Here is a 15,479-nt window from a genome sequence, read left to right as displayed (position 1 = left end):
TAAGTACAGCGCCTGGATAAAATCGAGTAGCAATTTCGCAGTCGAAGTCAAAACCAAAATTAAAATAAGTGTCGGAGAAAGCCAATGTCCAACAAATAGTATTGTTTTCGACATCCGATACCGGATAGTACCTACATTACCTACAATGTGAAATCGCTCTATTTTGCGAAGAAAAAGTAAGGTCAGAGGATTTGTTGTTTAAAGACTGTAAGTAATGTGACAAAAACAACAACATTAATATAAAAATGTTTTATGATAAACTTATTAATAAATTATTATAATATATGCAATGCTTCACTAAATTTTAGTATAGGTTAGTAGGTGGGTACTTTCACTCCCATATAGTATGAAGAATTTCGTCTTCTGTACGGCAGTTCTCTTGGCAGTGTTTAGTTCAGTTGCTATTAACTTATATATTTGTATAATGTTTTATTACTTATTTTATTACATTAAAATCTAAAAATATGTATGCTAATTATAATACTAATATGGTAAGTTAGTATTTCAACTAAATATAAATACATATGAAACTAGGTTTCTACCGAGTTTTTGAGTCGACTGGATAGTAAAGCCATTTGAATTCGTAACCTTTAAGACCATATTTTTCATCTTTCTCGGTTTCTGGTTTAGGAACGTCTTCCGATAGAAGGTCGAGAACTTCTTGGGTTATCTTGGGGCGGAATCCGTTTTCGTCGGCCACGTAGTCTACCCTCGTCCTTACTCCGTTCCTGCCGGTCACATAATAGTAACCTTTCTTTGCACCGTTAGTGTAGCCTTCCTCGTGGTGACCATGGAAACCCACCGTGTAATTAAACGTGTATAAAAGAGTGGTCATGTCGTCCTTTGTCAATCCGTTTGGCAGACCTTCCCTTTCACCAGGAGCTTTGTAATTTACATCCGTGTTTTTATCAACGATTTGCATTTGGGCTGAAATGAGCTGTGGTTTGCTAGGGCCTTTAGGACCAACTTGGTTATTCTGTGCTCCAGGCGTTTCGCCAAAACGTGAATCGATTTGCTTTGGTTCTCTCTCTCCAGATGGAGGTAAAAGGTTTTGTTCCGGACTTTGGGGGAAGTTGCCTGATGGCGCATTTTGTCCAGGTTGTCCTGGTTGTGGGTAGTTTTGTCCTTCTTGAGGATAGTTCTGTCCTGGCTGCGGGTAATTTGGTCCAGATTGTGGGCCTTGTCCTTGCGGATTATAACCATTAGGACCCTGTTGGGGTGAGCCTGGCCCCTGGGGATAGTTTGTCTGGGAATCTTGTCCAGGCTGTGGGTAGTTAGGTCCACCTGCTGCTCCTTGTTGAGGGTAGTTAGGACCGGCCGCCCCGGCGCCTCCTTGTGCTGGAAGGTTCTGTTGACCTTGCGGGAAGTTTTGATAGCCATCGGCTGCCGCAGGATACTTCGGTGGGGTGGCGGGGTTTGTACCCAGGACAGATGATGGCAGAGGATCTCGAGATACTACCGCTACGTCTGTTAATTTTGGCGCTTGCGTTGTGGTTGTAGGCAAGCTGCAGTGCGAGCAGGACTTAGCGGGCTGATTTGGTTTCGGCTGCTCGGGAGCAGGGCCCTGGGTTATTGGCGCTTGTTGCGATGGAGGGAAAGGCAGAGAGTTGCCTTTCCTAGAAGGTACTTCAGGTGACGTTGGATCTGAAAATTAATCAGTCTCGATTTTATTTTTGTGTGATTACACGTGTATGGGTATTTATCGTAATTTAACACTTTATCGTAATTTATTCGCTTCTAACATTAAGTTATAATTTATAATGGTTACAAGCGCGATGATTTTGTGTGGATATGAGTAATGTTCACGTTAAAAGGCGTGGCAACCAATAAAAAACTCCTAAACTTGCTTTACATAATCAATCAGGTTTATCAAATCATCTAAGCAACATTTTCATCTTGCCTTGTAAGGTTTGCCCAAATAATTAACGATTTGCGTATAACTTGATTGTGTAACCGTTTAGCCACCATCGACTACTATTTCATGACGACGTGTACAGTTCAAAATGTAACCTTCATTCAGTCTAATAAGGTTTTGTTTTTACTACGAACATAAAATTGTGGTGGCGGTTAAAAAACTCATTGCTTTTTGACATTTGGTCTGTAATTCTCGTGTTTTACATATATTAAATAACTTTTACCATTTTAGTTATGTGCAATATGCCTTTGCAAAAATTTCATTTATAAAAATCCAAATGAAAATTAACCTATATATAGGTACGGTTATTGTCCCATTATAATATTTTGTACATATCTAAGTGAAGTATTAATATTGACAATAAGAAAGGAATATCAACTCAAAACTCATCAAAAATCGACGATTAGGTAGCGTAAGCTGCCTTTACGAACTTACATGGTTTGACTCGAATGTTCTTCATAGACAGGATCTTGAAGTTCCCATTTTCGTCGGTAGCGTAGACAGTGACATGGTAAACACCGTCGGCCGTGATGAAACCGAATTCGCCCATGATGATACCATTCTCGTCTGTCAACAAACGTGTATTATGATTATCGCAGAATTGTTTGTTTGAAGTGCCTTGAGACCGATAACTTATAAATCAATATTTGTTCACGACTGGACTCGACCGACCATTTGACTAAGTGATTCGGCTAGGTAGGCGAGGTAGACCAGCCTTCATACCTGCCTACGTTTTGGTAACATCACACTACAAGTCGACAAAAATTAACATCATAATACGGCGCGATTCGAAAAGTGAATTTGAGATTAACTAGATACGATATAGTAAAGATATGTGACGTCCCATGGATAAAGGTACCTTATGGCGGTTGGCGCTGACAATTATTAACGTCGCTCCAATATTATTGCGGCGCTATGTGACGTAAGCGCCAGCCGCCATAAGGTACCTTTTGTCGTGGAACGTCACATAACTTTACTATTTCATATCTCGTGAATCTCTAATTAATTTCCCGAATCGCGGCGCCAGCCACCATAAGGTACCTTTTGCCGTGGAACCTCACATATCTTTACTTTTCATATCTGGTGCATCTCTTATTCATTTCCCGAATCGAGCCGATAGACATTTTTACTCAACATCACATGAAATGGCAGAATTAACAGATAGTGTACCATATTTTTTACACATAAACCTTAAATTAAGACTTAAAAACAAAGAAATTGAGATGCACATCTAACGGAGAAATATTATTATTTATCTAAATAAAGTTTCTTTCGAACGATTTTATATTATTTCACGAACGATTCAATTTTTTCGAGAAAACTACTTATTTAATTTCACATATTGATTTGCAGCTTCGAAACAAAAACGGCTGACTATATATAGCACACTCGATGAAACTATATTTAGCAATCAGATAAGATTTATAATTTATAATGCTATAAAATAACATAATGTTGGAGGCAATTTTTTTACCTGCTTTTAAATGGCCAAAGCGTCCTTAATTAAATTATATAGCTTATGGTCTTACTGCGGAATCTAGACAAAACGTTTTGCTAATGTCTAAAATACAATATATTTATTACATAATCATGGTAATGTTATGGTTGTTGACCGGTTTTGGAGTCGACTTTACACATCCGGTGAACGGTCTGACAATTTTATTAAAACTGAACCTTATGTATTATAACTGGTTATAAATAATGCCTCCCTAATCAGGAGTTTTATCTAAATTATTTATTTGGATGGACAGTTTAATGTTATGGTCACTATTAATTGTCGTAAATATTAGGTAATTTGCTAAACTATAGATCATCGTGATAAATTGGAAACCTTTAAATAAAATGCCTTCAGGAATGAAAATTAAGTAATTCAATAAAATTTATTCGTATTTTGTCTAAGTAGGTATAACTACGATATTTTAGCCCAGTGCTAAAAATAATCATGCTAAAAATAGTCCTGTAGACATGGTTCGAATGAAGATGAAAGTTGACGACCGTCCGCGACTCGTATCGATTTAAAACACTCCCTTTCGGTCAAGTTTTAATATATCGTCACTCGTTGCGAATTACCTGTTCGCAAGTGTATTTACAGCTTGGCAAAAAAGAGTAGAAATTAAAAAGTGGCAACACTGTAGTGTCGTCCCTTTCAAACCAATTTATATAAGAAAACGGGACGACACTACAGTGTTGCAACTTTTTAATTTCTACTCTTTTTTGCCAAGCTGTAATTGTACATTTATGGTCCTTTAAATTTACGACATCCGCACGTAGGTATATTGGTATTTACCGCACTAGAGCGGTTATACTTGGTACTGTAAAATTATGTCATCAATATGAATAACTGACGTTTTACCTTTCTTCTCATGTCGGTGTTGTTCCCCTTCGATATTAAACCCGAACTCGTAGGGTCTGTTCTCGTCGGTGTATTTGTCAGCGCCCTGCGCCTCAAGACAACAGGTCACGATGGTCGCCAGGACAAATAGCCTCCTTAATTGAAGCATCTGAAAAAGAAAATCAGTCATGTTAAGTAGTTTCATCATCTTCCTCGCGTTATCACGGCATTTTGCCACGGCTCATGGGAGCCTGGGGTCTGCTGGACTTAATCCCAATTGACGTAGGCAGGCAATAGTTTTTACGAATGCGACTGCCATCTGACCTTCCAACCCGGAGGGTTAATTAGGCTTTAATAGAATTAGTACGGTTTCCTCATGATGTAAAATATCAAATGATATTCGTATATAAATTCTGTAAAATTCATGGGTACAAGCCGGGGCTTGACCCCGTGACCTCCGGATTGAAAGTCGCACACTCTTACCGCTGGGCCATCAGTGCTTCATGATAATGATTATGATGATTTGTAACAATATGACATTTTTTAGAAAGGTGTAATTTACTAAATATTTTGGAGGACATATACTTAATATTAAATATGATAATAATTATGTATTAATAGGTAGACGTACCTACACGTACTTGGTCAAAGTCAAGGCAAAAGGCGTAACATCGTAATAAACAATAGTGTATTAATTATTCATATACGTAATTAAATTACTTCCAAAATGTTTCTTTCAAGAAAGAATGAAAACAAAAATTGTGTGCATATTTAAGTTGCTATTATACGGGTAAACTGTGCTTCTTTTATCAGATCAGCCGGTATATTATGGATGGCTTTATCCATCTTTATCCACGTGATAAAATAACTGTCACCTTTTAATACAGTGGGATAGAAAGTGACGGACACCGTTTTATCACGCTGTCACGTAGATAAGAACAACCATCATATCCGTACAGATGTCGTTTCTGATGGGAGTGAAATGGTCGGATAAAACCATGTCGTTGATAATAGTGTAGTTATTTATTACTATGTCTTAATTAATAAAATTGGACATCGTGTGATGAGAATCTGCAACACTTTTTATTTCAAGGCATTTTATACTTAGTCCATAAATAAATAGTAAAATAATTGATGAATGTTTAGCTTTAATCAGTTTTATGTTTAGCTTATGTATTATTTTAACTATGAAATTAATTTTGTTTATTGATGCAATAAATTGGATTTATGATGTTCATCAATAAGCTGTATATTATCTATTTATTTAACTTTCAAAGTCACACGACGCGACGCTTATGATAAATGTGAGTCAAGACAGACGATTTATGCATAATCCATATTTATATATATATATATTAGTGCATAATATTTGACTTTGCGTTAAGTACTTCAAATTAATTTAAGCATACATTTAGATTTTGAGGCTGCTTATTGACATTTCTATAAAGTTGTGGACATCTACCCGGATATTTGTTCAGTTGCGATTCGCTAAAACGTCAATTTATAAAATTGACCGAGTGAGTAATCGATTGGCACTGAACCAAGTATTAATTAAATATTATTAACTTTTTTTTACTATTCCAACTGCCTTTACATGACTTTTAAAGCAGATGGCTTTTAATAATGCGAATGCTAATAATGTATCGATGTAACTCATTTTAGAAGCTGCTTGCCCAGTCAGCCCACCATAGTAGAAAAATTGGCAGTTAAATGTAATCAATATATGATATTAAAAATATAATTGATTTGCTTTGTTTTAAAATCAAACGAAAATAAATAAAAAAAGCAACCCTGTTTCATTTCAGGTAGAGGTTAAAAGTCAATGAGTCAAAAAGAAATACATTTTCTCATTTAATTTTCAGGTACAATGGCTGAAGCTGTATTCTTATAAATTTTAGCAACTTTGGAGAAAGTACTGTTTTATTTAATACTGACTTATTTATAAATACATTGACTAAAGACACAACTAACAAATAAAGCTAAATACGACTGCAGTAAGTTATTTACAAGCATACATCGGGGTTTCCCGTGCAGGAATGTTTTACACTAGCTAAAAACTGTAAAAAACGACACTAATTTAACATTTCTAAGCACATTTGGACCTTACTACCTACGTTTAATTCATAGTTTGGTAATAATTTTACAATAAACAAAGTTATAAATACACGAAATCATTCCCACACCGAAAATGTACGTCTATACTATAAGTACATTTTATTGAATATTGCCGTTAAGTCAATCGATCTTTATATTAGATTTTTTTTGTCAAGTATGCCTTCGACATGGGTAGCAAAACTTGTCATTTATGAGTTCGGTTTAAGTGCTCTTGTAATAAACACTTACAGTTACTTTGTTAGAACGAGGTTCAAGGCAGGTGTTAAATAAGTTTTGCAAATAACAAACCGTTTTTATATAAGAATTTATGAATCTAAACAAAATTGCGTGATTTAACGCTACTTTAATACGTCAGCGTAATTTAAAAGTTTTACACATTTGAGGCCTTGGAAAATATCACAATAATATATTAACGATGCTTTATCAATAAGTTTATCTTATAATAATTGAAAATCAATAGGTTGTAATAAATATTCATTCAAATGTAATCTTAGTACGTACTGCCCATCATTTTTTTATGGTAGGCTACACTTAATAGGCGTTGATTTGTTATTGAGGTAATTTATGATACTTCATCATCATCATCATCATCTCAGCCATAAGACGTCCACTGCTGAACATAGGCCTCCCCCTTGGACCTCCACTCGTACCGGTTGGAAGCGATCCGCATCCAGCGTCTTCCGGCGGCCTTAACAAGGTCGTCCGTCCATCTTGTGGGTGGACGTCCTACGCTGCGCTTGCTAGTCCGTGGTCTCCACTCGAGCACTTTTATGATACTTATAAGTACCTAACAGGCCAATTCGAATGTAGATAGGTAGGTAAGTACAATTACATCAGAATGATATCATTGAGTTATCTTATTGTGCGTCTCGCTTGCGTCAATACAAGCAGGAACGTAATGTAAGATAACTAAATGACATAATTTAGAATTTTAGATATCATTTTTATGTATGTACGAGTACGTTCGAATTGGCCTGTAAACAAATTATTGCGTGTCTTTTTTACTAATTTAATACATATAAAGGTTCCGCATTATGCACTGATTATATACTTTTGGTTTTATTATAATTATAACGCAGTAGTGTGAATTGCTTTAATTAGGTAAGGCTCATCTCACAACTCTTAATTAGCAAAGTACGTGCGGCTTTGGAGGGGAGCCAGTCGATACGGACCGATTTGATATAATAAAGAAAGAAAATACATTTATTCACGTCATCATAGTTACAAAACCAGTTAAATTAAAACAATATACAGGTCAGATGGACGTTAAAACCACTCAGCGTAATGCTACAGTAAGCCGCAGCGCTGATTTTCAGTGGGGGCCTACCTTATAATAAGACACTGTTGTGTTGGGGCTAGCAAATTTATTAGCAAAGTTAATATAGTGTGTCAATAAATGTTTTTTGTTATAAATAGTAACAAAAAGAGCGGTGTTTCCACGATTTTAAAGTTAGCAATTGGTGTACATTAACAAAAATAAAATAAATTATTTTATTTATGGCATTAATAAATATACATTTCAGGCAAATCACCTAGGTCACCTAGGTATAATATAGTTCATTCACCTTTAACAGTAAAAGTCATAAGTTAAAATGTTTCGCCTATATAATACAAAAGAAAATAAATCTCTTCATGGCGAGGCTGACGATAATTTGAATGACGAATATTAAAAGGTTACAAAAAACCCGATGGTGGCTTGTTAGTGACTGTATCAATGTGGTTATTATTATTAGTTACTAACCAACACCATATAGCACCTGCTATTCCGGTTTTAATTAATTTAAAACTCTCTTGCACGTTCCAAGTCACACCAACATTATTAACGAACTCGGTAGACATTTTTTTTACAATAGTAGATTAATCTTAACTTCATTCGTCATATACATATTTTAGCATTATGTAAATAAATATAAAACATACATATGAATGGATTTAAGATTTTATAGCTAAGCAGCATATATTATTTTTATGACTGCAAACTGCTTTTGTCGCCAATAGAACACCTATATTTAATTAATAATAAATTCACGATATTTTTTTTAACAAAAAAGTCGTTATGACATAAGATTGACTGAATCAAAAGAGACGAAAATAAAACCAAGAAAATAAACGTAACTGTAACTCATACCGGAAATTTAATTAATCGTCTTTCGTATTAAATAAACCTCGCAAGGTATTACTCAATTATATACTTAATAACAACGAGTAAGAATATGTACCTACGCTGTAAGCATGAACCTTACTCATACCAGGCGTGGCTCACTCCGCGATTTCGTCGCGTTGCTACAGGTAGGTAGCTAAAAGTACATCCGTTCGACCCCAATTTTGGGGTTTGCCATAAGCCGCGCGTGGCGCTGTCGCCACCTATATAGCGGCCATGTGCTGGTCGTGACAGACGCGTTTTGTTAGAGAATGAGTCTTCTGTACCAAGTACTATTATTTATTCTGTGCCCATACTTAATTCCAGAGGGCCTAAGTGACAGTCGTAGCTAGAAGACGCCAATCTTTTTCAAACTGACCACAATATTTTGTTGTGCTTCTGGAAAAGTGTATGTGATCAAGACGCATGGCAGGAAAACGCACGTAATGCGCGCTCATTTTTTCTTCCGTGCACGTAATGAACGTAAGTATGCGTTGGGCGGACAAAATGAGCGCGAATTCATTAATGATCGATTTTTTTTCTAGGTAAATGTAAATATAAGTGGTTATGTAAACATAAAAAGTTACATAACTGTTTCAGTTAAAAAGTATTTTTCAATTTATTTGAGCAATATAAATGTTTAATTTCCAATGGGTAAATATTGTTGTTGGACTAATAATTTCATGTAAATAAGCCCATTTGTTTAATGAATTAATACTAAACGGTGTTGACTAAGCTTTATCGTTACTCTAAATGTTTTCATAAAATTATACTAATGTATTCCATTTCTGTCGAAACAAGAGCAAATATATAGATCAAGAAAACCGTTGTTGAATAAAAATAAAAATTAAATTAATGACTTATATATATAGTTTGTTTATATATCTAAAATTAACCTAATAGTAGTAATAGTATAAAGGTTAGTTTATGTGAAATGTAGATCCTCTCTTCGTTACTAAAAGTTTTTTAAACTATACAATTAATGTCAGTTACAGTTTAGTAAGCTTACTTCAGATTCCAAGCACAACTGTAAAGCTGAGTGAGGACCTTTTGGCACAAATATTTATGTAATTGAATTTTAGTTTTGTGTTATTTTATGTTGTATTATTAGTTATTATTTGTGCTAATAAACATTTCTTATTCTTAAAGCAATATCAGTACTAACAAGTGGTAAGTTTTGAAATAAAGGTCAAAAGAAAAAAAAACACTACGGATTTAATCTCGGGATTCAGGAATACCACTAGGTACATTTTTATCGTGGTTCACAGTACTGTAACCTATTAGCGCCTACAGCTACACCCACTTTTGGAAACCCACCAATTTTCGAATGCTGTTAGGTTGTGTACCTACGTGTAGTCGTGTATCTAAGTAGGTACAATGGGCGCTAATGGCCTAATTAGTGACAAATAATTCAGACACGTACCTCGCGTGTATGATGTGGTATGAAGAGGGTGCGATGTCGAGACCATGTGGCAGCCTCCGCGACCTGTTGCGTAAGAAATCGCACGAGACTGTGCCGATTCTTCACATCACGTAATTTATTAATACGCCCACACAGACTAACATGTACGCAGACGGTTCTCGCTATTGTGGATATTCGTATCTCGACATTAGGCGGTATTCATGCCGGCGGCCGATCGTAAGATCGTGACATTCCCAGGCATATCGTGAAACGTGAAAATCTTTAACTCATTCCCTGAGCCGACGGAGCCCCGCTCCGCGGGGCTCGTATTTCTGGGCTGTTTGCCCTTCGGGCATCTGAAGCAACCTAACGAACCTATCCTACCTATATCTTGGATTAATGTGACTATCGTCAAAACATTACACAGGAACATTACGATCTGCCTGATCTTACGATCGGCCGCCGACATTCACATTGGGTGTGGGTCCGCACGCCGCTAAGATGTGCGAGTGGGACTTTTCTAAATATCGCGTCATCTTAAAATATTGTAACTTTAAGGGGTAACTTTGCATATTTTTATTCTCATATTATATCATAGCAATAGAAAGGGAGATAGACGAAACTTAGACTTTCCATGTTCGATTGTAGCTTTTTTCTGCTGCTAATAAAGTCATAAAAATGCGGAAATCGAAAATTAAGTGACAGGATTTATTCACAAGTACCTACATTAGTTTATATTTACACGTAACCTATGTGAATATCGCCTAATACTGATTTGATATCGATATGTTTGATGTACGCTCATATACTAATACTACTATTATACTGGTTTTGCTACGCCTGTAATTGTTTTTAATTGTCGATAATACCATTAACATTTAGATTTTATTTTTGTATTTACTTTAAATCGATTTTACTTGGGTAATTTGTTTTCATAAAGCTCCATTTATTGAACATTACATTTATTTATTCTTTGCTGTGATCATATAAACATTTATTTGAGTGATGAGCCACATTTGTATTAAGTACTTACCTAGAAATTAAAACCAGTCTACTATTTCTAAATGTGCGACCTTACACATTGACATAAACATTAATATTTGACCTCACAGAGGTAAATTATTTATTCTTATTTTTTCGTGGTTCTGTTCTGTTCAATAATTCCGTTTTACTCTTTGACTGAGTCGTCACCTTCAGTACTATCAGTCTCATCCTTCTCTATATATACATAGGTATAGTACCTATAGGTGTAGTGCATTGCATATGAAAATTATTCACTATCGCACATAAACAATCGTCCCAGACATTCAGGAGCAACATACAGATTAAAAAATCTGTAACTGTTGTGATATTTATTTACATTATACTCGTATTACTCTTTGTCATCTCACTCGGGCATACATATTTATCAATTGTGAGCATGTTGAGTAATATCGTATCAATATTAAATTAATAGCAGAACTTTTAAATCTAAATACCGCTGCAGGTTTGACATCAATAAATAATAATAGGTATGTAAGTGAGTAATATTTATTACCAAGGAAACAGTTAACCATGCTAAGTCAAGCTAAGTTTATTTAAAATTATGTAGTCTTGGCATGGCCGCATGGTAAGAGGTAAAATATACATAGGTATAATTATGAAGTTTTATATATTTATGTAAATATTTTTGGTAGTACATCGGTAATTATAACAGTTTGCCTTATGGTATAATTAAAGTATTGGACAACATATGTAAATGAAATTCTAATGGATAATTAAATAAGGTAAACGGCCCCAAGTTCGTGTTAGTACGTTATTTCGTTAGTTTTTTTTCTGGCGCAAATAATAAGGAATTAAAATATCTTTTATTCAAATTATACATATGAAAAAAAAACTGTATTATTTAATCTCTTCAATAAAATAATAACCAATATTTTAGTGATTAAACTAAGAGTAATACGACGGTCGAAACTGTCAGACGGCCGCGAACAGCTGTGTTGTATGCGTGCACTTTTTTTAGGCGTAAGGTGCGCGCTCTCACTTGTTAAGCTTATAGGAAGGAAAAGCTAAACCCATTCGAATAAAAGTTTTTGGGAGTGTTTCTGTGGGTTCCTTGGTAATTGATTTGATAAGAAAAAAGATTAAATATATGCATAGAAATAACTTAAAATTGCAATAAATCGACTCACGAAATAGCGGTCATTTTATCTTTCGTGTGTCTCCTATTTCGTGCCACTAACGAATCAAGGATTTTCTAGATACATTTTGAGTGCTTGTTTTTAAATATAACAACAAAGATAATTAAAAAAATAAATTAGAAAACAATTAATGTATTTCATGAAGTTTCGTATGAGCGAAATTCGGTATATGTTTTTTTCACTAGAATTCTCATAAAACGAGTTTGAATGTGACCCGAGTTAAAATTTTTAAGGTATGTTCCACGTATATTCTCATATTAACTACTAGCACAATTTTATTTATTATTAAAATTTGATTTATTTTTGTGTATGTTTATATTTAACGTATAAGATAGTAAATTATTTTTTGTAAAGAATTTTTTTTTAATAATTTTTAATTTTTTTTAATTTCAATTTTATTTTATTTATTTATATTAAATAGTTTGACTTTTAATCAAGTATTAAAGTACCCATATGAATGAATGAATGAATGAATGAATAAATGAATGAATGATCGTTTATTTGCATTAAACAAGCGTGTATATACATAGGTGTTCAATATTTCATTGCAGAACGATTCTTGTTTTGCCATGGCTGGCGTACAAATATTACTACTTACTAACTAGCTAAACTAACTATGTACAAGTAAAGCTAAACTTACACACTACGATTATTCATGCAGTTTTGTACCTACACGCTCTTGCCGCAATCCGGATAGACTACTTCCTGATGAACATCCGAGACTAGCGAAACATAAAAAAAGCTGCACGATTATGTGTCTTAATATGTATAATGCATTACCTAATGATATGAAGACATTAAATATTATAGCATTCAAGCGACAATTGCATCAATGGCTAAATAACTACAATTTTTATAGCACAAATGAATTCTTGGACATGAAATTTAATTAATTAGACTTGACCTGTATAACATTAATAATTAATTATATATAAATAGAGACATTATTTTATATGTTTTGCATGATAGTTTTTAAGTCTTGTACATATTTTGCATACCATTTATGGTTAAACATAAAACCTACCACCTATCGCATGAACACCGATGTACCTGGTAATGTTTATTGCAAATAAAAGATTCTTATTCTTATTCTTATACATAATATATTTTTAAATACATTGTGATAACATTAAATTAATAATTAAAATTAAATTACAATTTACAATTGATTATATACTCATCTACAGAATAATAACAATTCGCAATTAAATGGTTAAACAATGTTTTTTTAAATGTCTGTAAGTGCAATTCTTTAAATTCATCAGAAAGGATATTAAATAATTTGATAGCCATACAGTAGACGTTTTTTCTAGATAGCGCTAGTTTAGTTATAGGTAAAAGCAATTTATTTCTATGCGTCCCTCTCTTGGAGTTGGTTGTATAATTTTCAAAAAGTGACATATTCTTCTTGACAAAAATACATATTTCAAAAATATAGAGTGACGGAAGAGGCAGTATATGTTTGGATTGGAACAAAGGTTTACAGGGTGCTAAAAAGTCAGCTCCACATAGATTTCGGATACATTTCTTTTGTAGTTTAAATATAATATCTGCATCTACTGAGTTACCCCAAAGTATGAGCCCATATCGTAATATGGATGCCACATAACCATGGTACGCGGAAAGAGCTGCTTCTTCCGAGACTACATTTCGCACCCGATTTAATACGTATACAAATCGGTCAAGCCGTAAACGCAAGTCATCAATATGACTTTTCCAATTACAGAAACAGTCTAAAGTGATGCCTAAGAATTTAGCTGATTCTACTTCTTCAATTTTAGTATTATTATATGTTACATTCAAATTCATAGTCTTACTTTTACATGTTAAAAATTGAATGACTTTAGTTTTGTTTAAATTAATGTTTAGGTTATTGTTTTCTAGCCAATTTATTATGTGTCTCAATGCATCGTTTATATCATGGTTAAAGGTCATAATGTCTTTACATTTTATGAGTAGGGTAGTATCGTCGGCGAATAGGATACATTCATGTTTTGTAGCATTGGGTAGGTCGTTAACGTATAGTAAAAACAACAATGGACCCAGTATACTTCCTTGCGGTACTCCTGTAGAGTAGTGTTTATAACATGACCTATAAGTTATTTTGTGGTTACCAGTTACTCTTGCAATTTCCACGCACTGTTGCCGGTTACTAAGATAACTGCTTAACCATTCATAAGCAACACCTCTTATGCCATATTTAAATAATTTATTCAGAAGTATTTTATGATTTACGAAATCAAATGCTTTAGTCATATCTAAAAGTGTTGCGACTACAGGAACATTATTGTCCAGGCTTTCTATGACAGATTTTACCAGGTGAAAGCATGCCTTAGTAGTGGAACTACTTTTGCGAAACCCAAATTGCTCATCTTTCAATATGTGAAATTGTAATAAGAAGCTACATATTTTGTTATGCATTACTTTCTCGAATATCTTCGAGAAGACCGGTATAAGAGTGATAGGTCTGTAATTGGTAACTTCATATTTGTTTCCCTTTTTATGTAATGGTTTAACCACTGAGTATTTAAGGCGTTCCGGAAAAATGCCTTGTGTGAATGAGAGATTTATGATGTGACTTAAGGGCGTTGAAATACTAGTAGCACATAATTTAAGTACTTTAGTGCATATATCATCGTAGCCTGTAGAGTTTGTATTACGTAAGCTTAGTATTACCTTTACAACATCTAAGTTATTTACGGGTGTAAGAAACATACTGCGTTCATTTTGAGATATATAATTGTCTTGATTTACTTGTTGTGATTGCTGTGTTATATTAATGAAATAGTCGTTCATTTTATCCGCTATATCTTGAGGACTATTAAAAGTGTCAGTACCAATTACTATTTTGGAGATTTCTTCAGCCACCGGCACTGTATTACAATTGTCTTTTATAATTAACCATGACGCTTTACATTTATTATTTGATTTATTTATATATCGACTATTTGAGATCTGTCGCGCTTTATGAAGACACTTTTTTAAAAATTTTGTATATTTTTTATACTGTGTTAAAAAACATTTACTCCGAGATGCCTTTCTGTACAGTATTCTTTTGATCATACAACTGTTTTTTACTCCCTTTGAAAGCCATTTATTCTTTATAGGCTTGGTGATTCTTTTTACTTTAATGTTAGGAAAGCAAAGATTATAGAATAATAAAAATACATCATGAAACTTATCGAATGCTAAATTAGTATCAGTTTCTTCTAGTGCGTCACTAAATGATAAAGCAGCAATACATTCATAGAATTTATGTAAGTTATCTTGGCTAAAGTCTCTTTTAAATTCATGCCAAAATACGGGTTTTTTCTTCAAAGAGGCATCATATTCTAATTTACATGTCAGACTTTGACCAGTTTCATGATCTGAAAGGGCTAAGGTGTGTATGTTGG

General features: G+C 33.9%; 1 protein-coding gene across 1 annotated transcript; it reads right to left on the bottom strand.

Moving 5' to 3' along the window:
• Window positions 1-234: 234 nt before the first annotated feature.
• LOC134666047 (protein lethal(3)malignant blood neoplasm 1) lies at window positions 235-10,030 on the bottom strand. Its single transcript, XM_063523153.1, has 4 exons — window positions 9,926-10,030; window positions 4,269-4,416; window positions 2,351-2,482; window positions 235-1,644 (listed from the first exon to the last, which is right to left on the bottom strand). Exons 2-4 carry the CDS (start codon window positions 4,414-4,416, stop codon window positions 539-541), a joined length of 1,386 nt encoding a protein of 461 aa, XP_063379223.1. The 5' UTR covers window positions 9,926-10,030; the 3' UTR covers window positions 235-538.
• Between the last annotated feature and the right edge of the window lie 5,449 nt (window positions 10,031-15,479).

This window comes from Cydia fagiglandana, chromosome 7, assembly GCF_963556715.1.
Source record: "Cydia fagiglandana chromosome 7, ilCydFagi1.1, whole genome shotgun sequence".
NCBI lineage: Eukaryota > Metazoa > Arthropoda > Insecta > Lepidoptera > Tortricidae > Cydia > Cydia fagiglandana.
Note: the sequence above shows the minus strand (reverse complement) of the source record. Positions and strands in the feature narration are given on the sequence as shown.

Excerpts from the sequence above, each read along its gene's own strand:
- LOC134666047 (XM_063523153.1), bottom strand. The coding sequence starts at position 4,416 with ATGCTTCAATTAAGGAGGCTATTTGTCCTGGCGACCATCGTGACCTGT. Across the intron at positions 2,483-4,268 it reads ACACCGACATGAGAAGAAAG|ACGAGAATGGTATCATCATG; the intron begins GTAAAACGTCAG and ends GTTTGTTGACAG. Across the intron at positions 1,645-2,350 it reads GAACATTCGAGTCAAACCAT|ATCCAACGTCACCTGAAGTA; the intron begins GTAAGTTCGTAA and ends ATTAATTTTCAG.